The 23,354-nt window shown below is 38.0% G+C and overlaps 1 protein-coding gene across 5 annotated transcripts in view; it reads right to left on the minus strand.

The window, feature by feature from the left end:
* kcnab2b (potassium voltage-gated channel subfamily A regulatory beta subunit 2b) overlaps positions 1–23,354 on the minus strand; it is an 80,159-nt gene that overhangs the window by 27,763 nt on the left and 29,042 nt on the right. The window contains exon 1 of one of the 5 annotated variants that reach the window (XM_017488208.3): positions 11,369–13,171. The exons of 3 other annotated variants lie outside the window; for them this stretch is intronic. In XM_017488208.3, the coding sequence (XP_017343697.1) occupies positions 11,369–11,577 (209 nt within the window). In that variant the 5' untranslated portion in view covers positions 11,578–13,171. Of the gene's footprint in view, positions 1–11,368; positions 13,172–23,354 lie in introns of those variants that run through there. One more of the 5 variants, XM_017488209.3, reaches the window with a different exon arrangement.

Here is a 23,354-nt window from a genome sequence, read left to right on the forward strand (position 1 = left end):
TTGGTCTTCAGATCTAATCTGAAAAAGGCAGTCTGGCAAATGAAGGATCATAAGGAAGAAATGTCTGTGAATTCATGTGGATTACAGAAGTGGAAATTAAAATGTTGATCAGCACACAAACACTTTTTTCCCCAAATGCATTGAAGAGAAATGTAGCTAGAATTACAAGGATGCTTGACATACTCTATAAGTAATGACAGCTTATCAACATACTCCAAATATTCAATATCTTATATAACCATCTGATATTCACAAGATATTCATGTCTAGTAAACATGCTGTCAGCAATGTCATCTCTTACTAGCTATTAGAAGGATATCCTCTTAAATCATATTATCATTGAGTATGGAGGCCTAGAATACCAGTGATAAATTTTTAACTGGTTAGATGAGATACAGTTACTGGGAGGGAGATCTGTTCAAAAAGGCCAGCTGCTGTATGGACTAAAACTGATGAGCATAGCCTGTTAACAATGCTGTACAGAGCCTTGTGTTCATGTTATACATTTGATCTGATAAAGCACAGAAACAATGGCTCCAATAAACAACAGAAACAATGGACAGACTCATAAGACCTGAACATTTTTGTGTGCATAGTGAATTATCTTGATAACTAAATACTATTTTCACACAGGAAGTAAAAAGTGATGTCCTGTTGTTCTCATATAAGGAACTCATGAGGATATACACATAAAAAATTATTCAGGAAAAAAAGTGATGCCATCATATTAAGACAGTTGGGGTGTCACAGGAAATCATTTTAGACTGTGAAAACATTTGAGAATTATGTGATCTTGTTTGAGAAATGAAAATTGCACCAGTTATGAGAAGTGGAGCCAAACTTTTTGACAGATTGCTTATTCATAGGCTAGAGCTTGGGTACACAGATTATAAGAACTTGGTAGCACAGAGGTATAATGAATGACCCTGCAGAACATTTTGCATACAGTAATATAAAATTTCAGCTTTTCCTTTTCCTTGAGCCAAATTCACTATAATTGATGGCGCTATTATAATTACAGTGGCATCCACATACTGCACACACTGAAGGAGAGTGGTGTGTTTTTCAAGTGGGGCATGTTGATGCCAGAAGATCTTAACTGAAATTCTAGAATGGTGCGACGCACATGGACATCTTCGGTCCCCTTTAATTATGGAAGATAGCAAATAGAGTATCACTCCAAGCAGACTATGTAGGATCAGTTGATTCTTTAGCAGTAATATTGGGTAACATTAACCCAGAAAGAAATAACACCTCTGATTTAAAATAAAGTCCAGTGAGTTATGACATGCAATGAAAATTAGGGTTCCTAGACAAATGTTCAGGGTTGAGGGATGAATGACAACTTCCTTAATGATATTTTCCAAGATGCTGAAGGAGAATTTTCTTCTGCAATGGGAGAAAAACTAGCCCTTCCTGGATTCTTGAGTTAGTCCACAACTTCTAATCGTAACTTCTTCTCACTATAGAAATTAATTCCTACAATTCTCTGCCTCATGTGAAATAACTGTAATATAATTCACTAAGGAAAACAAAAAAATGATGCGAGGAAAATAACAGCCCTAAAAACCCATTTGCTGGCTAAAAATGTAAGACACCTTTTCCCTTGATGGATAGGACAAAATGTTCTTTACAGATGCAGTTTGGTAAGCATCATTTTTTTATTATGCAAATGATTATAAGCAGTCAATTTTGACCCTGAAATAATATCATTACTTCACTCATCAATCAAGGATATAACAACATATCATGGACTGTTAGTCATGCAATTTAAGCTCACACACACACACACACACACACACACACACACACACACACACACACACACACACACACACACACACAAATACTAGTGTATAAGGTGTCTGAGCTAAATTGTGATAATACCACACTCGCACTACCCGATAACATGTGGGAATTCTTCTATCGGAATCAAAGTCCAGAGGGCCCCTAATATCAATAGTGGATTGACATGGGAAGGTCATAATTTATCCAAATATTGATGTTCCCTCATCTTCATAGAATGTCCTGTTACTGCTCATCATTGCCAGACAGGACAGTCTTGACCAGTGTGCCTACCTGCCTCATTTACAGTCATGACTAATTACAGTTTGTCAACATAAAACTGTAGGTGATGATGAATGGCCAGCGGATCATAGAGAATCACACCATCCACAACAAAACAAAAAATATGATTCCGTGCACACGAGGCACCTCATACACATCAATCCTGTCAGTAGTCCACTGTAACCTGAGGATAAGCTCGATCCTCAGGTTACTGTGAATTACTAACATAAATCAGCATATATCATAAATCATCATGGAGCCTCCAAATAGCCTTAAAGACTCTGAGCCAAATGTCACAATTGGCTGATGGTAAATATCAATGCAAATAGTGTTCACTGTATGAGCAAAACAGAAGCAGTGGGAGAATGGCTGTGCAATCTGAAAAATATAGACACTTTGTCTGGACAGACTTTCAATATGACTGACCTAGTATCATGTCTGACCTGTATTCTTTTTCACTACTACTACTATAATGTGTTCCATTATAAATATTGATCCACAACATATATGATCATTAATTCACTGTTACTCTAATGTCCTCCTGTATTCTTGCTTGCCTTGACTGTATAAATCACTAGAATAATAGTAGTAAACTTGTTAAAACACAATTTAAAGATCCATATGCACATAGATGTTTAAACATTATTCCTACCACATAAATGTTTCACTGTTCTGAGCACCATGGCCCTAACAGAGCTACTCTTTTGCATTAAGAGAACTGTGTCTAATCATTTGCATCTACTGTACAAAGGCAACTGACTTGGCTAATAGTGATGCTGATGCTATTTGTCTGAATACATTAATTCATGTGAAGCTGATACACATGAAGTTGTGGTTTCTTTAATCCTTAAGGTTGTTGTGTTATTTGTTTTTTTGCTTTTCAACTTTGTAGTTTTCTATAGGTTTATTTTGTTTTCCTAAATGCTGTGCACAGAACCCAGAAGTATACTTTGGCATTGAGTACAAAACTCCTTCAGACAAATTGAACATCAGCTGAAGTTCACTGCCAAATAATGAAAATGTATTTAAATATAGTAATTATATTTGATTATAGTGCAGATCAAGCTTTTCAGTTTACTGTTTCCACAACTCATTCATTTACACTGGCTGAGACCTCATTCACTGGAGCCTGAAGCTTCATTTAAGGGCTTACTCTCTATGAGTATGTATATACTATATAGTGTAAATTGTCTATTGTGCATTATGTGTATTGGACAATGAATTTATTATAAACATGAATAACAACTGTAAATGATCAATTGATATCTAAGTGTGCACAAATTCACTTTCTGTGCATCATGAACTTAATGAGGCTTCAGTGATTAGATTTTATTCTTAATTTTTGAATCTTTAGTGTCATATCTGCTTGGCTCTGTTGATTATAGGATTGTTAACTTTAGTATTGCTTTAGTGTGTCTGTTGGTAAATTGCTTATTAGTTGTCTTAAGGTGGTAGTCAAGAATATGGGCTCCCTTAAGGTGAGAACTGTGGCAGGGCTTACTTGGAAATATTGAGGATGCATCTGTACCCTCAAAAGAGAAACACTGATTAGGTAGTGTATCCCAATTTACACTTTCTAGCTTAACCCTTCCTAAGCTATCCTTCACATTAGACTGGACTTCTGTCTGACTAAGTATCACCTCAGCCTCGAAGGAAACTGACACAATACAGAGGCTGTACTACCAGCAATGTCATCTACACTATATTGTTGTCTCAGTCTCAAACACTCTTGGTAGGTGGGCTCTAGAACTGCCACTGTCATCCAAAGCTGACATCATCTCAGCTTTAGTTTCCCTTTACACTCTCCACTTTCTGGCACTGACTGAGACCTGGAAATAAACCTGGATCACTTCAGAGAATTCAGCAACACCAGCTGCTTTCTCTCATACTCCACAAGAAACTGGCAGGGGCAAATGAAATTTAATAGAATAGCTGGACATCTTCCATAGTCTCTGCAATTCTACTGGTACCTTACGTACTCTACCTGGAGATTTATACTGCCTTGACCTTCAACTGCCCTTCTGAAACACAAGAGAGGAAAAGTTCAGGACAACAATTACCATGATCCTAACCAGTATGGCTCTATAATGGCACCCTCCACAGAAATTATTCATACTGCTAGAGCAGCCAAACTATCATCAGTCCTCATCCTACTTGACCTATCAGCAAGCTTTGACATGGTCAGTCACAAGACTCTTCACAAGCTATGGAATTAATGCCACAGTGTTGTGGCAGTCTGCTATTTATCTGGAGGGACTGTCAGGAGGATCCAAATCTACTCCATACAGACTCTCCACTGGTTTTCCACAAGACTCAGTGCTTGGTCCTTTTCTGTTCTTCCTCTATATCTACTCTCTCAGTGATGTAATATCCTCACATGATTTTTCATATCACTGCTATGATGATGATACTCAGCTCATACGCTCCCTTTCTCCTTCAGACACTCATGTTTTTGCAGAGATATCAGCCCGAGTAGCCAGAGAATCTCAGTACTGGCAAGTAATCCTAGCAAGATTGAGCTGCTGTATATCCTTGGAGATTAATCATTGTATCAAGAACTTATCTCCCTGCAGAACTCTCAGATCTGTCAATGAACCTTGGGAGTAGTTCCAGACAACAATCCTTCATGTTAATCTGACTCATGAAGGGTTCTTCTTTACAACATTATGATTATCTGTCCATTTCCTACCACAGCGGGAACTCAGATCCTTTTCAATCCTTTGTCATCCTTAGAGTGCTACACTGCAACTCTCTTCTTGCAGGTCTTTCCCTGCATGCAATCCCACCCTTACAACTGATCTAGAATGCAGCTGCATGACTCCTTAAGATTTCAGACAACATCCCCTTGCTTTAATCCATCTTCTGGCATCCTGGAGCTGGCCACATAAGATTTCAAACACTTGCCTACAAAGCCAAAAATGGACCAGCTCCAATTTATCTGAAGGCACTTATCAAACCATGTGCTGCACAATGTTCCCATACCTCAAGATACAAGGAAGGTATGCATCAATCTTCTTCTCTGTACTGGCACCCAGGTGGTGGAATGAAGTTCTCCTGGCTGTCTTAACATGAATATTGAAGGCCTACCTCTTCACTAAGCACTAAATTCTTTCTAACAAGGTTTTACCTTGATAGTATTCTTAGACTCTTAGATATGCTTTTGATGGAGACTACAAAGCACTTCTGTAAGTTTCTCTGGATAAGAGTAACTGCCAAATCTGTAAATGTACATCTGCTCTATAAATGCACTCATATTCATCAAACCTTGTGTCTTATTATAACCATACAACTTATTATTCATAATCGGGCTGGGTATATTGTATGAATAATCGTCTAGTGGAAGATTATTCCACATACAAACAATGCAATAAGGCTGTTCTGCCTGATAGAACAAAAAGTGGGCAATTGATTATTTCCTCAAGGTTGGCACTATCAAAAGCTGGTAGATGTCTTAATTAAGCCCCAGCATGCAAACACACAAAACCTGTCCACATTGCAGATGGCTAAACACTGTCAGCTAAGTTCAGTTGGAAGACATACTGGCACACTTATATTCTAAGAAGAGGAAGACTCAATACAAAATCAATCAGCACTGCATAGCCAGGAAGCTAACCTTCATATGGTTGATTCTATTATCTGGATGTACAGATGAAGAAGTACAGTTAAATAAAAAATGCTTATGATCAACTGTGTGAAGTCTTAATCCAAGTGTTGGAGGGAGGTGTTAAGAGAGCTTCTATCAATGTTTTTTTTTTTTTTTCATTTTCTTGCGTCACGCTTATATTTCTGATTCGCAGTGTCACACACTGCTCACCCACATATTGCTCATTGTGGGAAGAGAAAGTAAAAACATAAGTGTACAAATATGCCATCAGCTTTTCAGACCATCCTCCAAATCACACCATATCCTATAAACTCTAGCTAAACTATGCACCATGTCCTACATACCACCACCGCCGATACAAGCCAAGGATCCATCCAGCCACTGGCCATCCCCTCTCCACTCTGACCCTGCTAACAGAAAAGAACTCCACCACAATCAGTGCCCCTAGCCTGTGGACACTATAAATTTAAAAGGTTGTAATGCTAGATCCCAATGAGTGATCCTCACATTGCCATCCTTAGAATCAGCAAGTTATTTTCAGGTGAAGAAAGCTCCAAACAGATGTAAGCCATCAGGATGTATTAGATTAGGTGCCACCCCAGGAACTGTCTAACCTCATTTTTTTGTGTAGTGACCAAATGCTCCTGTGAAATATCAGACAAGCTAGCCTATTTCAAGAACTTCAGGATCACTAACACATGCTCCATATATAACAGTCAATCTTTAATATAAATGATTTTATATTGTAAATAGGTGTAGAGGGGTGATGGTCCATGAGCTGGTGCTTGAAAAAGTCTAAATAAAAAAAAGTGAAGTGAGTGTTGAAAAAAAATTTTCTTTGAACTTTGGGGACAAAAGTTTAGTTTTCTCCCCTGCTCAGTTCCACCATCCCTGTGCATATGGCTGTGCATAACCAGTAGCCATATAGGTTGCCTAAAGCCAAGAGAAAAGTGGTTCAGGAGGAATTGGGCAAAATTGTTAGGAAGCTAGGGTCAGAGTGCAGGGTCAGTCATGTTAAGCACCCCTGGAGCAGAAAGAGTTAAGGGCCTTGCTCAAGGGCCCAACAGTGGCAATTTGGCAGTGCTGGGGCTTGAATACCCAACCTTCTGACCTCAGTTCTATATCTCATAATTCCTATGTTTCATGTTACTTGATGTCTTCAGTCTGTACATGATTAGTTCTCTGGCTTGTTGCGTTTCTTTTTTCCCTTTTTTGGGCCTTGGCCTGCATTCTTGATCTTCTTATGACTTTACCCACACTAAACCTTGCTGCTTGGTTTTTAATGCTATGTTGAAGTAACACAAAAAAAAACTCTGCGCATACAGCCTCAATGATTACTGAAAAAAACTATTCTAAACAAATAATGTTCTAGACAAGGCAAATCTCCACAGATAGCACTTGTAATAGAGAATTAAAGGGACATATGTGGCCCAGCAGAATCTGCAGTAATGTACTGTATATCTTCTGTTCTCACTAGCTCCAGTCCAAAAAATCTGTAGCCATTCATGCTTGACACAACTGCCTGCTGACTTGTTCCTATTTGTAAGTAAGTGCGACAGAATTCCCCAGTGAATGAAGAGTTTTCTGTTTCAGTGATTTATCTAAATACAATTTATTCCTGGTACTGTGTAATAGGTTTGATTCCACTCACTCAAAATGTGATGTTCAGCTAAATCTTTCAGGATAAAGCATAGACTAGGGAATTGGTAGGTGTAGGTAACCCTAGATATATGTTAACAGCTGCTCCAGGGCCTCAGAACAATGCTACTCCTTAGCTGACAGTCTAAGAGTAGCAGTTCTTCACCAGTATTCTCCAATATAGCCCTTCCTTACTAGGTCACAAATCGCACTCCATCTGCTTGACATAGCAGCACCTCCACAGTGTCATCTTGCACAATGGTCCAATATCAGAACTGATCCAGTTTACAGATATGGACCAAAACAGATTTACAACCACTCCAGTTTAATAAAGAATATTTTTATATATGATCCTAAGTTGGTGCAGGTCCAAATGTTGTTTCTGATATCTTTTCTAAATGTAGCAGTGCAGCATTTAGGAGCAAAATGCTCCTACTGTTCATCATTGCTTTCGCTGTCTCTTTAGCTGAACAGTCATGAGGTAAATGGTAATGCTTATGAGTTCAGTGATGATCAACACTTGGAGCAACTCTGATGAGCAACTCTAATGTCAAGCTGAACTAACTAATGGCATTCTTTTGTTAATATCTTCATTTGTAGCTTGAAAGTCAACTGAGTTTCTGCAAATAGCCTCTCTAGACTGACTCAGAATGTTTGTACACATACAGGTAGCATATACTTGCATCTAGTCAATGGCAACAATGGTGAATAAAAGCTTTAATTTACTAATATATACTGTATATATTGTAATCAGAACATTTGTGTCTTCGTTTTGTATATTACAATTTAGTGCACAAATGTGGCCCAGTAGTGTTCAGTACCATTAACAGCTGTTTGGTGCAAACTTGGTTTAACTCCGCATCATGGATGTGACTGCCAATACTATATATTTTGCCAGTACTATATATTTTGCAACTCTCATGGATGCATGCAGTAGCTCAATATACACTAGAATGATGTAGGCTATAGACATTAATTGGGTAAACATCTAAGGCAAATTAAATTAACAAGTTAATTTAATAACAAAAGACACCTTAGGACTCTAACTTTATCTTAACTTGAAGATCTTTTTCTCTTGTTTTGTCTAACTTGCTATTCTTTGTTCAATTATTGAATGGTCCTAGCACTGCAAGTGGAAGGGGTTTTGTGTAAGAGACCCCTGAAGAGTTTTATTTATTATTCTTCACCAAAGTGCTTATATAGCAAGCTCATGGGCACACTTTTAAAGAACTAAATGGGACATCCTACAGCCTTGCAAGGAATGCGCAAACAAGGCCCCTTAGGACCTTAACTGGTCCATTTGGGACAGGCCATCTGACGCACATATGCCTGTATGTATGTATACCATATGTATCCTTCTCAGACTTCAGAACATAACTCATTAACATCTATCAAAATAAAACCAGTTAGCAATGAATAATTTCTATGAAAACATTACCACCCTAGTAAGTTAAACCAAACAGATCTATGATATAATCTTGAATACATCACTGCACTCATCAGAGTAACTTTATTACTTTAGAACTGATGAAGACGAGTGGTAAAATGTCCCCAGGATTATAATGCAAAAGCAGTCACTTTAACTTACTACACAAAAGAAAAAAAAAAATTTGCGTGAAATTTACTCAAGAAAAGTGTGGTAACAATCTCCACACAAAAGTTTTAACTAAATTTAACTAAGGATATTTTAAGTAAGATTTACATGGCACGAATGATTATTCTCCTAAAAAATATAAGTAAATGTAATTAGTATTTTAATTATTTCATAAGTACATTTTGCTCAGATTTGAGCTAAATTAATTACATAAATCTCAACAACAATTAAAAAGAACACATCACCTAAACATTATCATTACTACTAAATGGTCATTAACACGTTCAATGGTTCCAAACAGATGTAGCAGGCCAATGAGTAAATGCAGTCATATTTAGTCATATTTAGTATTATCCACATATTTACATGAATTAATTTGGTACAGAACACAGCATTTAAGTAATTCTAATTATTAGTTAGTTTTTTTGTGTGTAAAAATCACATTTGTTTTTGTCATATTTACTGAACCACTGAATAATTTTTTTTAGTAGACATTCAACATTACTTGGTTGACTAAAAACCCTGAGAAAACATGGAATTTACTAAATACTAAAGCTAATTTGAATAAATCTTGAATAAATAACACTACTTCCTAATACTTTATTTAATCTCCATTAACCTCCTGGTCTGATATTTTCACTGCCTGAATTCAACTCTTTCTGCCCTAGCACTTGAAATTGATGGATTTGTGTCAAACAGACTGTGAAGGGCTTGTGTAATGGCAGCATGAATCCATCTTCATTGCTGGCCAGTCATATTGAAGTGACTCTACTATTTACAGCTAAAGAAGTAGAAGACAGGAACCACTGGTGTTTATATACTAAATTATTTGGTTTATAGTATGTACTTATACAAATTCCTTCTTAGTTCTACTTTCTCATCTCTTCTCTTTCTTCTCCACTCTTACAGATATAAGAGGTAAAGAAGAAAAGGGGCTTCTTATCATTTATTCATTCATTCCACAGTGGGGAAGAGGGAGCACTACAGAGCACACTTGTTTGCCTGGGAGTTCACAGACACACACACCAATCAGAAAGAGAGTGTGCAGGGGGTACTTTCAAATCACACTGCCAATTTAGGATGGAACACCATGACTGCATACCCAAGAGGGATCTCATTTGAAACTAAAACAGACACTGATCAAATATGCTGCCTGCTCTTCCCATACAAGTTTTTGTGCATATGAAAGAAAGCCATTTATGAGAATGTACACACAGTGACACTGAAAGCTATATCTTCATGTTAGCAAAGCAAAGACATGTACTCTATACTACTGAGGCTCCTGTGTCATTTAGGGTAGCTGTTCTGATCAGATTTCACCAGACTCTTATACATGTAATATTTAACACAAAGGCTGACGAGATAATAAAAAAGAAAATAAGATACTAACCTTAGCTGATTAAAAAGTAGATTTAATGTCCATAGTACCAATATCATAGCTTTAAAAATACATTTAAAGGTGGTGACAATAGATATTAGCACTAAAGGGTGCAAAATAAATGGATGGGGTGATTTAAAAGCTGCACGAATAGTGAAAAGCCACAAGAATGATTCATGTATAATATGATACAATTTGAATGCTGAATATCTGACATTCTGACATGGAAATCTAAAACATAACACTCCATAGAAGTTGAAAAACTGCAATTTGTAGTGATTCTTATTAACTAAAAACATACCATTTTGGAAAATACTGTCTTATTCAATGCATCACTTTTGAAATATGCAATTATGGAGGAATCAATTAGATGTGAAAGTGTGGAAGACAAAAGCCTTTTGGAATAGCAATACGTGGTGAGATTGCCTTTCAGAGAAAGGACTGGTGTTCAGTTACACATTAGGTTAATATGAAGGTAAGATATAGTGTACATTATCCTACGTTCTTACAAAGTGCTTTTGATGTGCTCTTAGTCAAATTACAGAACGGAAGAATGAGTGAGGAATAGATTTAATTTGAGAATGGCACACTGTACATCTATTGGGAAAAGTACTTTTTTTGTTAAGTACAATGTTTAAAAAAAATTACATGTCAGTGGTTGATCTCCTAGACCTTGCATTTTTAATTCTGTCCTATGCAAATTGGGTTTCATACCATTAAAAAGTCCCTTTTTTGTTGCTTGTGCTTATTCCTCTTTAGAGCTTTTGTGTGTTAATTTCATGTATTATATGGGAGGGTGCAGTTTGTGAATTATTTTGTAAAACAAACAAACAAACAAATAAATAAATGAAAAGAAGAAGAAGAAGAAGAAGAAGAAAGAAAGAATTCTGACTGGTTTAGCTTCATCTGTCTGGCAAGGAATGAATTTCCCAGAATTTTTTTTAAAATATATTTTTTAAAAACACTAATAAAATGACACTCTACAAAAAAACCACAAAGGTACACAATCACATCTGCCAGAAACAGCACCCTGTCCTTCCTTATAGTTTACCCTTAATATATATTGACTGCATGTGATTCCTCTTACCTATATTTCATGCCGTTCCGGACGTAGTGTTCACTGGATGAAGGAAGGTTTTGCACAGAGAGCTGGCCCAGGCTGCGTGCCACCATGGCCACAGTGCGAAACTTATTCTTGGTGCCCAGGCTGGGGCTACTGGCGTTCTGCCGATTCAACCGATCCTCTGTACTACGGCTTACAGCCCGGTGGTCTGTGCACACAAAAGAGACCTGCATGGTGCCGATAAAATACAATGGGCAGGCTTAACCCAATGAGGGGGAGCTCAAGATGTCCTAAAATCTCCTCACAGCAGGTACTAACGGGGTTTCCCCTCTTTAAATTAAATATTGTTTCTCCAGGTAATTCCCGTCCTTGTCAGCCCAGATGCTGACAGAAGCAGTTGTAGAGATAGTAGAAAGATATAATTGCTTTCCAGTAGGCAGGCATGACCCAGTGCTCTCTACAGAAGAGCAGTATTGGTTAGAAGAGATGTCATAATGTGTGCATGAGGGAGCGCTTCTGAGCGTGTACTGGAGACTGATCACATCGGAAGAAACTCCTCATTCTACCACGTCACGATTCAACTCTCCACGCGCTGCTGAGCTCTCGCTACAAAGTCAGGGTACTCTGATCCTCTCCGCTCAGCTCTTTTCTACACTCTACTCCCACTTTCCCCAATGGATCTTGCGCTCTTTTCCCCCACTCTCTCTTTCACTCACTGTTCATTTCTCACAGTTTCCTGATCAGTAATATATGTTGAGAGAGAAGAAAAAAGCCCACGAGAGCAGATGGATAGAGAGAGCAAGAATTTGGGAAGGAGTGACCTCGAGCTATTCTTTGAGATCTGTTTGCATCTTGATATTCAACCCTGCCTATGCATGACAAAAAGACTACAGCAGCCAGAAGGACACACATATGCACACACACACAAGCCAGGCATGACATCACAACAGAGAAATAGAATTAAGTACAGTGCAAAGAGGCAGCAGCAGCAGTCATACTGTGCTAAGGCTTTGTTATCATAGAGATTTTTTAGCAAATTATTGTATTATGTTTTTTTTTTTTTTATTCCAGTAGAGAGTTTCAGCTTGGTAATTATGTGTTGCAGATGAATAGAATTTTGAATTAAACAACTGGCAAGAGATTATGCAGCCTGACCTGCATTAAAATTCACATCAAGTGAACAAAAATGCATAATATCAGCCTTTATCTCTTCTTCTTCCCTCCACTTACACTCATTATTATAATCGCAAACTATTACACATCAAATCTATTCATGCACTGTAGCTTTATGAATTTTCAATAAAATAGTCACAGATTCAATAGTCTGTTAGATTTTATATATAATTGGGTTGTGACCAGTAGTATGTTAGCAAACTAAGTAATTAAAGGTTGAATTAAAGTTGGATGAATCTATGTCTTTGATGTGGTTCTGTATTCCCATATCCATATTCAATATTGCACAATGAGCTTTAGAAAGGGTACAAATGCCAGCATGAACGTTGAGGGCACAGTGTGTTGTGTTCTTTTGATGAAACATGGACTTTTATGGCATCCAGACACAACAGACCATAATTCAGTCAGAAAAAAACAGGACAGGGCTGTGCCTCCTAAATTTAGCAGCACTCCATTCACCCAAGGAACACAAAATGAAGGAAAGTGTATCTGGGGAACTACAACCTATAAAAACTTCATGAATTATAAATGCACTTGTAATAGAATTTATAGTAACCAGTTTATGTATTCATAAGTACTTATTATTATTATTATATATTATACGTATATATAACTCTATACAGTGCATCCGGAAAGTATTCACAGCACTTCACTTTTCCACATTTTGTTATGTTACAGCCTTATTCCAATTTGGATTAAATTCATTATTTTCCTCAGAATGGGCGCACAGTGACTTAGTGGTTAGCACGTTCGCCTGTCGGGGGTTCGATTCCCACCGTGGCCCTCTGTGTGCTTAGTTTGCATGTTCTCCCCGTGGTGTGGGGGTTTCCTCCGGGTACTCCGGTTTCCTCCCCCAGTCCAAAGACATGCATGGTAGACTGATTGGCATGTCCAAAGTGTCCGTAGTGTATGAATGGGTGTGTGAATGTGTAAATGATTGTGTACCCTGTGATGGATTGGCACCCTGTCCAGGGTGTACCCCGCCTTGTGCCCGATGCTCCCTGGGATAGGCTCCAGGTTTCCCTGTGACCCTGAAGGAAGGATAAGCGGTATAGAAGATAGATGGATGGATGGATTTTCCTCAAAATTCTACAAACAATACCCCATAATAACAACGTGAAAGAAGTTTGTTTGAAATCTTTGCAAATTTATTAAAAATAAAAAACAAAAAAAGCACATGTACATAAGTATTCACAGCCTTTGCCATGACACTCAAAATTGAGCTCAGGTGCATTCTGTTTTCACTGGTCATCTCAAGGATGACCTTGAGACTGGTGCCTGGTTTCCTCCAGACATGATGCTTGCCATTCAGGCAAGCATCATGTCTGGAGGAAACCAGGCACCAGTCATCACCTGGCAAATACCATCCCTACAGTGAAGCATGGTGGTGTCAGCATCATGCTGTGGGGATGTTTTTCAGCGGCAGGAACTGGGAGACTAGACAGGATCAAGGGAAAGAAGAATGCAGCAGTTGAATGTACAGCGACATCCTTGATGAAAACCTGCTCCAGAGTGCTCTGGACCTCAGACTGGGGTGAAGGTTTATCTTCCAACAGGGCAACGACCCTAATCACACAGCCAAGATAACGAAGGAGTGGCTACAGGACAACTCTGTGAATGTCCTTGAGTGGCCCAGCCAGAGCCCAGACTGGAACCCGATTGAACATCTCTGGAGAGATCTGAAAATGGCTGTGCCCCGATGCTCCCCATCCAACCTGATGGAGCTTGAGAGGTCCTGCAAAAAAGAATGGGAGAAACTGCCCAAAAATAGGTGTGCCAAGCTTGTAGTATCATACTCAAAAAGACTTGAGGCTGTAATTGGTGCCAAAGGTGCTTCAACAAAGTATTGAGCAAAGGCTGTGAATACTTATGTACATGTGCTTTTTTTGTTTTTTATTTTTAATAAATTTGCAAAGATTTCAAACAAACTTCTTTCACATTGTCATTATGGGGTATTGTTTGTAGAATTTTGAGGAAAATAATAAATTTAATCCATTTTTGAATAAGGTTGTAATATAACAAAATATGGAAAAAGTGAAGCGCTGTGAATACTTTCCGAATACACTGTATATGGGCATCCCTAAAATTGAAGATTTAGTAAACATGTAAGCTCTAAAATAAAAAAAAAAAGCACAAGGAGCACTGGTGTTACTAGTCTATTCTAGAATGACAAAATCAACACATTTTGCAAGCAGGTATGTATAGGTCAGTTTAAAATTGACTAGACAGATGAGATACATTTTACAATTTGATGCAAAAATATTTCTGCATTATTTAGTGTGAAATTATATTATGTCATCATTATCACTTAATTTGTGCCAAAAAAAAGCTCAGAAGTAAACAAAGTGGAAGTTTGGAAGTTACATTTTAAAAGGAATACTACCAGTACTTTTTTATTGGGTAATTTAAAATCACAACTTAAGCCCTGTTCACACCGGGATGATTTTCACAGCGCGAAAAACGGTCCGTTTAACACCCTAGTGGCGGTCAATGGGAGTGTTCACACCCAGACGTAAAATGCGTATCATCAAAGCATACATTTTTTTTATGTCGAGGGGTTTTTTTTTTGGCCGACCAATTAGATTTGTGCTTTTGGTCACGTGCCCAGAGCTGCTGAAGTTACATAAAAGTATGACTTGATGGTGCTTAAGTACAAAACTGTCTTACCAGCGAAGAAGAAGCCGAAAAGCAAGACGAACAAGAAGCAAGCACCCACCATTTTAGTGAGAGTGTATAAGTGACATACCCTAAATAAAATGCTCACTGCTAATAAATCCTTCGGCCTACACACATAAACAAGGTGTCCAATAAATACTGTATAAGTGTATTTATTATGCTGTGGCTATTTTTTGACGACACTGAGTTGCAAGTATATATTCTAAATGATCCATTTAATTCTTTCAGTGTTGTTTTCCACTGATTGATAGTCCATTGTATTTATTTTGTACCTGGCATATATATGCATATACGTATTCTTGACCTATAATTCAAATAGCTAAGTGCCCCATTATTGAGTCGTTGTATTATTGTATATTGACCACAAAAAAGACTATTCATATTCAACACTTCATCATTTTGCAGGAACATTAACATTTTGGGGCACAACAATAATACCCTTATACCCACCCCTCTCAAAAAAAATAGATAAAAAAAAAAAAAAACACAATCTGGGTCTTCCCATAAGTATGTGAATGCTATTGATCATTACTTATTTAAAAAAGAGTATACTGTTTAAAATTAGAACTTTAAGGATTTCGTTTTAATGAAGTATTTGCTGCAGTGGCCAAATTACCAAATACCTTACATTTTGCAAAAGCGCATACGTGCTTTAGCGAGTTTGCAAAAAGTGAGTGAGTGGCTTAAAGGTGTAAATACTGGCTCTCTTCTTTTGCTCAATGATAAGTAGTGACAAGCAGGTGTCAGAAACAGAAACTTGTGCAGTGCCACCTAGTGTACCAGGGTATTTCTGCTTTTCAATAAATGCCATCTACTGAATATTTGCACTTTCATTCAGCTCGTTGCTCATGTTTAACGCCTGGGTGTGTACACAATAAAATGTTAAAAATACGGATCATTTAATGCGCTGCGAAAAACGTCCTGGTGTGAACAGGGTTTTAATATTGGAATTAACAATGGCAGCAACTTAATGGATTAAAAGTCATGTTAAATAACATGACAGTTAGATTCATTCAATCAATCGTAATTTTACTTTTCTTTGCAAAACCAATTTAGAAAGGAAATATTGATACATGCATTTAGAATGCACTCTATTTTTAACTTCTTGATTAAAGCTGGGTGCGCACGGTGGCTTAGTGGCCACGTTTGCCTCACACCTCCAGGGTCCGGGGTTCAAGTCCCACCGGGGCCATGTGTGTGCGGAGCTTGCATGTTCTCCCCATGCCGCGGGGGTTTCCTCCAGGTACACCGGTTTCCTCCCCAGTCAAAAGACATGCATGGTAGGCTGATTGGCATGTCTAAAGTGTCTGTAGTGTATGAATGGGTGTGTGAGTGTGTATGTGATTGTGAGCCCTGCGATGGATTGGCACCCTGTCCAGGGTGTACCCCGCCCTGTGCCCGATGCTCCCTTGGATAGGCTCCAGGTTCCTTGTGACCCTGAAAAGGAGTAAGCGGTAGAAGATGGATGGATGGATAGATGATTAAAGCTTTAAAGTAGAGAACATGACTTCGTCTCTCAGATATTATATTAAAGCCAAATATACTCATCAAAAAAAGAAATGTTTTGTAAAATCCAAATAAACTTTACAAATCTTTATTGGAAAAGGTTTAAACAATGCTTTTCATGCAGGAGGTAGGCAATTAAAGTCACAGTTACAATAATTTAGGACACAAAAGAGACTTTTCTACTGACTCTGAAAAACACCAGAAGAAAGATGCCTAGGGTTCCTGCTCACCTGCGTGAACATGCCATAGACCAGCTGCAAGGAGGCATGAGTACTGCAGATGTGGCCAGAGCAATAAACTGCATCAAGGTACCATGAAGGTACCATCAAGGTAAAACCCTGTTAGAGGGCAGTTATTAGGAGTTAGTACAGCAAGAAAAAAAGCAAAAGGCAAAAATAATTATGGTCATTTAAGTGCTTAGTTAGGAGGCATGTCTTATTTTCTTTTGAAGACCGCCAATGACCGAGTTCCATAGTTGGGGTGGCAGTACAATTAAGGAAGGCCTTCCTTGTACCTTGAGGGACGGTGGCGCTAAGTGAGGTGTGCTAGAGGCTCAAAGAGAATGTGATGCAGAGCGAGTTTGATACATGGCTTTGGGTAGTTGGGGGATGTACTTTTTTTGGCTTTGTAAATAAGCATCAGTGCTTCAAATCTGAACTTGGCAGCTACAGGAAGTCATTGGAAGAAAATCTGCATTGGAGTGATGTGGAAGCACTTGCAGAAATTGAAAACAAGTCATGTAGCTGCATTCTGGATCAGTTGCAGAGGTCAAACTGTACGCACAGGAAAACCTTCCATGAGCAAACTGCAGTAGTCCAATCTCATGATGACAAAGTGGTGGTAGCTCAGTGGTTAAGACATATGAAATCATGAGTTCAAATCCCAGCATCATCAAGTTTCCCAACTGGAACCAGTTGTATAAATGAGTTAAACATAACTTGGCCTGGATAAGGGTGTCTGCTAAATGCTGTAAATGTAAATGATGCGGGACTGAACAAGCACCTGTGTGATGTGGCCTGGAGAGAAATGGAGAGAAATGACCACATGCTCCTGGTGTTATAAACCCATTTGAAACACATTTTCTCTCTTTTCTCTTTTGGGGGTAACCAGGCCTTAAAAATGCTATGACTTTACTTCATTGAGATATAGTGGAAAATGTGAAGGGTTTTCCCAGGCCACCAAACATATGAAATGTAGAAAATATGTTCAGGAAGGGAATACTGAATACTGTCATCAGTTCTGTCATCCTCAGAGATTACATCTATCACATAACTATCCATTGTCACAAAGCCGGTGAAGTCCGCATGAATAAGGGAAATTTAGAGATTCAGAGTATGGATTTAAATGTCAATTAGGTCAGTGAATGAGAAACCTAGGTAACTTCAACTACTGGACAGAGAACAGACATAGAGCAATTACATGTAAATCATTTCATTGTAAAAATCATACTCTATGGATGGAATGGACACACCATGAAAGACTTGAACTTTCTGATGGAGAATTGAGAGATGTGTAAAGCGTGAGAGGACAGAAGCTGTTGAACTAAATCAACAGAACCCAATACAAAGACCATGAGAATGACACACACTTCAGCATAGGAGTGTGTTTTACTTCCCCTACCTGAACTCAGAACACTCAGAGCACTCACAGCACTCAGCCATAAGTGCCACTGCAGCCATGTTCAAGCAAGAGAGCTGCTCTCATGGATGTAGATTACAGCCTACAAATGCTTAGAAACTTAGTCTATTGTACCACTGTCAAGCTTAGTGTCATCACTGCTGAGTGTCATCTATAGCATTCCAGTGTGCATACAGTACCAGTGGTTTCATGTTTATTGCCTTTAAGCTAGTGGGTAAAAAGTAGTGGTGTAATCATATACAAATTTCACATTGTGATATGTATTAACATTTCTGCACCAGGATGCAATAAATTTTTAATGGTGTTGCAAATCCCAAGAAGATGTTCAAGACTATTAACAAAATTCTTAAACCTATTAACTCACCTATTTGTTCTTCTGCACAGCAGTGTAATATGTTTCTCAATTTCTTTGTGGAAAAGATTGAGAAGATTTATATGTCTATCAGCTTTGTCCCTTTGTAATTCCTGAGATTCATTCATCCAATTTTCTAGTTTTTCAATAGTTACTATTGATTATATTTCAAAATTAGTGATGAACTCAACTGTATTCTTGACCCTGTTCCAACATTTGTTCTTAAGGGGTGTCTGTCATCAATCACCACTCATTTTGAATATTGTGAACACCTCCCTTATTACTGGTATTGTCCCCCATGCTCTAAAGATTGCAGCTATAACACTAGACCTTAAAAAGCCTGGGTGTGACATGTCTGACCTATCAAATTACAGGCCTATTTCAAATCTTCCTTTCTTGGCTAAGGTTCTGGAACGTGTTGTCATGGCACAACTATATTCTCACTTGTCCCTCAATAAGCTTTTAGATCCTTTTCAATCTGGGTTTAGACCAGGACACAGTACAGACACTGCTTTGGTTCGAGTTATGAATGACCTCCTTGTAACAGCTGACTCTGGAGCCCTTAATATCTTGGTGTATATATCTGAATGCAGCTTTTGACACGGTGTGTCACTCTATCTTGATTGATAATGTTTCGTGTTGCCTTCTTGAGCATCAGTGAATGTTTGCACCTTATGTAATAGTTGTGTACGGGTCCCTCAGTTTTCCTTAGTGTGAAAAGATGGATCTCAACATCATATAGCCAGTTTTGGAAAGGGGTCAAATATGCAGAATATGCTGGAAAAGCAAAGAATTTGCAGGACGTGGAGGACTTTTCTGAAGAACAGTGGGCAGTTTAACTGTTCAGGACAAACAAGGGACTCATGAACAACTATCACAGAACATAAAAACAGTTGTAGATAATCCAGGTACACACAGTATTAAGAATCAAGGGTATGTAAACTTTTGAACGGGGTAATTTTTAGAAATCCAGCTACTATCTTGTCTTGTGGACTATATGTAAACATCTGTTATGTAAAATAGCTTATACAGGACAGTGATAAATAAAAAAAACAAGATGGGATTTTTATGAGCCTTCTAATTTTGTTAATAGTATTAAGGTTTAGCTGATTCTGCAAGGGGTATGCAAACTTTTGGGCACAACTGTATGCTGCACTGCATACTTTAAATCAGGGATGTCAAATTCAAATTCTGCCCAGGTCACAGCAGCATTTTTGTGAGACCCTGAATTGTTTTCAGACGTCACTTTTAAGCGCAGCAAACAGGTGTTGATTTTAACCCATATTTCAGACCACAGTCAAGCCAGCTGTAGTAGAACCCAGAGTGTATGTATATATAGCAACATATGGTAACTGGTCTTAGGATCAGGAGCTCGTGCTGTACACTGGTGGTCACTATGCTACAGATCCGCTGTGAACTCTGGATAATGTGAAAATGTTGAGCAGTAGTATACTATAGGCCATTTCAGTATTATTTTTTCCAACCCCACATGAGCCAAATGATGCATGTACTCTGTTGCCAGTAAAGTACGGTAAAATGTACAATAATATTTTACAATGTATATTTTATTCACTTTCAGCCCTGGTAGGCCATCATAGAACTATATTGCTGTCTATGTGGCTAGAAATATCTCACACCTGACCTATAAAGTTCATGTGCAATTTCTGTAAAGGATTTTTGGGTTAATGTACTCTCTGATTTTTGCATGTCATGCTAAAACAGAAGGGCTGTTTCATTGTCCAGTAAGTTCTTTTCTGAAAGTCTGTAGATCACATCACAGAGTGCAACAATCTCCCATTGTTCTTTGCTTTTTCCTTCCCAGCACTTCAAACACTTCTCCTCCATTTAGTGTGCCAGACCCTCTTTCTTATTTCCTTTTAACAGAAGCTCAAGTTCAGAAGCTGCAGAAAATCCTCTATAGCCTCTCAGTCATTCTTCTTAATTACACATGCCCATTTTTCACTACGGTGAACATGATGACTCTGTCAGTGTCAGTGAACTAATATTGACAAATCCATCAAAAGGTCAATGTGCAAATGTTTTGAAAAATAGTTCAGTAGTATGAAGTCATGCACACATCTCTATTCTACATGAGTTTTCCAAGTACACATTTTTACTGTTTTGATGAGCTTGTGACCAACAAATCAGAATGCAAAGTCAAGATTGATTGTGGAATCTGGGAATGATATTGAATATCCAATGAGGTGTAAACACAAAAATTTGCCATTGTCAAGAAATACTAACCTTATCATGATATCTTATCCTATATATCCTCTTAGTGGTTGTACGACCACAGACAAGAGCGTCTAAGGGAAAGAAAATAAGTGGTGTACTAAAAGCACTTTGAGATTCCATTGTAAGGAACCTAGACGTCGAGTATCCAGACAGGACATGATTATCAACTTGAAACTCAAGGGCTTGGACCAAGATAAAATGGTTACTGAAAATGAATGAATGAACATTGTAAAGTGCATATTTTAGTGACTTCAGCCTAATAGGCAAGGATATTAAAACTAATTAAGGTTGGCACACAAAGAAGATACCTTAGTTATATCTGAAAATATATTGTTAGATACATCAGGTTGCTTCAGAAGACTGGATTTGTTCAATCGTCAGAATTTCAACAGAGTGGAAGAGTAATGCAGTACCAGAGACACAGATGGGCTATCACATGCAGATGCTTATGTGGCAAGGATGCACTGAAGAAGCCATGTCAATAGACTATAAACAGCTAACCTATTAATAAACTTGTTTGGGGTAAGGTGTCCTTTTTTTATATATATATTTCATTAGACTGTACCAACTGCAGCCCCCACTGCTTAACTAAAGACAGCTCAATATTTCTGACAAGGCAAGGACAATAGAGTGATGATAGAAAAAGGACAGCTGGCTTCCCTGTTAGAGAACCATGTGTGAAAAAAAAAAATCACTGAGCTGATATGAAAGTGATGGCAGTAGTTTCACACACATTTTAAGCAAATATGTATGCACTACAGAACGAAGCCCAACTTGATTAGTACATGATTTGTTTTCAGTACAATATTTAATCTTCTTTAAAGAAATGTGAAACTCTGAGAATGTAGTTTAACGCCAGGTGTGCAGTGTGGCAGTAAACAAAGCAAAATGCAAGTCCAACAAAAGGACAGCTGCTGCACCACAAGTGCGTGAATTTATTCAACACAGCAAAACAAAAAGGAAGCAATAATCAACAAATTAAACAGAACACTATGAGAGAAAACACAATCCCATATATTTGCTGACTCCCAAAGATACAAGGGTAAGCAAAAAATAATTCAGCAACTACCATACTTCTGCTTACATATAAAGTGTTCTACTGCTATCAGGAATGCTCAGATTGAGACCATGCCTTTTAAATTGCATACATCACTGCCTTTTCCAGGCCAGTTCCCAATTCAGTGCGCACTCGGGAATAAGGCTGGAAAAGTCCACATAAATTCAGCCACCAAAAATAGCACATGGCACCCACTCATGCCCTCACTGGGGCCAGGGACATGGAGGAAACATTTGTGGCCAGATTGCATGATGACCCTGCTGATTCAAGCTCATAAAATGTAAGCATATTGAGTCAAGTTGTAGAGCCTGAGGTAAAACACTTTCTTTCTCACTCTTCACTCACACAAACACACACACACACGCACACACGCACACACAAGTACATTATAGAGCTCCATGACAACAGCCACTAACCCCTGCAGCACAAGAATGTCTTTCCAAGTAAAGCTAACACAACCTTCTTTCAAATGAATCCACACATGTCTTTAACTGGGTATGGCTGGAAGGGAGTACAGGAAACTGCTGGTATTATTCATAAGGGCATAAAAGAATCCTCTTGATATTACAGACCTCACAGTATATTTAATAAATGTGCAGCATGTCAAAGAAATACAGCACCTTAAACATCAATCATAGCAGACTGTCCCCAGTTAGCTTTAATCAGACATATGAGCCAAGATGAATTAAATAAAGTGGCATGGTGATAGACAACCTATTAACCAACTTTACAAATTCACATTACCCAGACCCTCTAAAGAATATCTGAGTCACTGTGTTTGGTCTGCCTCTAACCCTTTTTTGGCAGTGCTTACTGATCCCAAGCCTATTTCAGAATGTTTATGCAGTTAGCCTGATGGCTTAAATCAGACTCTAACAGTTCTTAGTTACAATGAGAAGTCATGCAAAGGGCACTGATTTCCTTTAGATTTTCTTTCTCTTTATTATTATTATTATTATTATTATTATTATTATTATTATTATTATTATTATTATTATTATTGTTGTTGTTGTTGTTGTTGTTGTTGTTGTTGTTGTTGTTGTTGTTAATTATTTTTATTTACATACTGGTCAGATTCCAGTCTCAAACCAAATTAAATACAGACTTGATGAAAATATATCATTCATAAATTTAAAGGGAAAAACATATGAGGGTAAAAAGAGAAAACAGTAGTTCTTAACTGAGAAGCAAGTAGAGCAGAAAAGCTTTATATTTCATTAGCCTTGTCAAAGGGATGTAGCGCTGAGGGAACAGAGAGAGAGGAAATCCATGGAGAAACTCAATGCAGCATATTACATATTAATTATTACACTTGAGAGCAGCTAGAAAAGCTTCTGTTCTTGGGTGATCGTAGCACTCTAGGGCAAATGGCG

This window comes from Ictalurus punctatus, chromosome 15 (assembly GCF_001660625.3).
Source record: "Ictalurus punctatus breed USDA103 chromosome 15, Coco_2.0, whole genome shotgun sequence".
Lineage (NCBI taxonomy): Eukaryota > Metazoa > Chordata > Actinopteri > Siluriformes > Ictaluridae > Ictalurus > Ictalurus punctatus.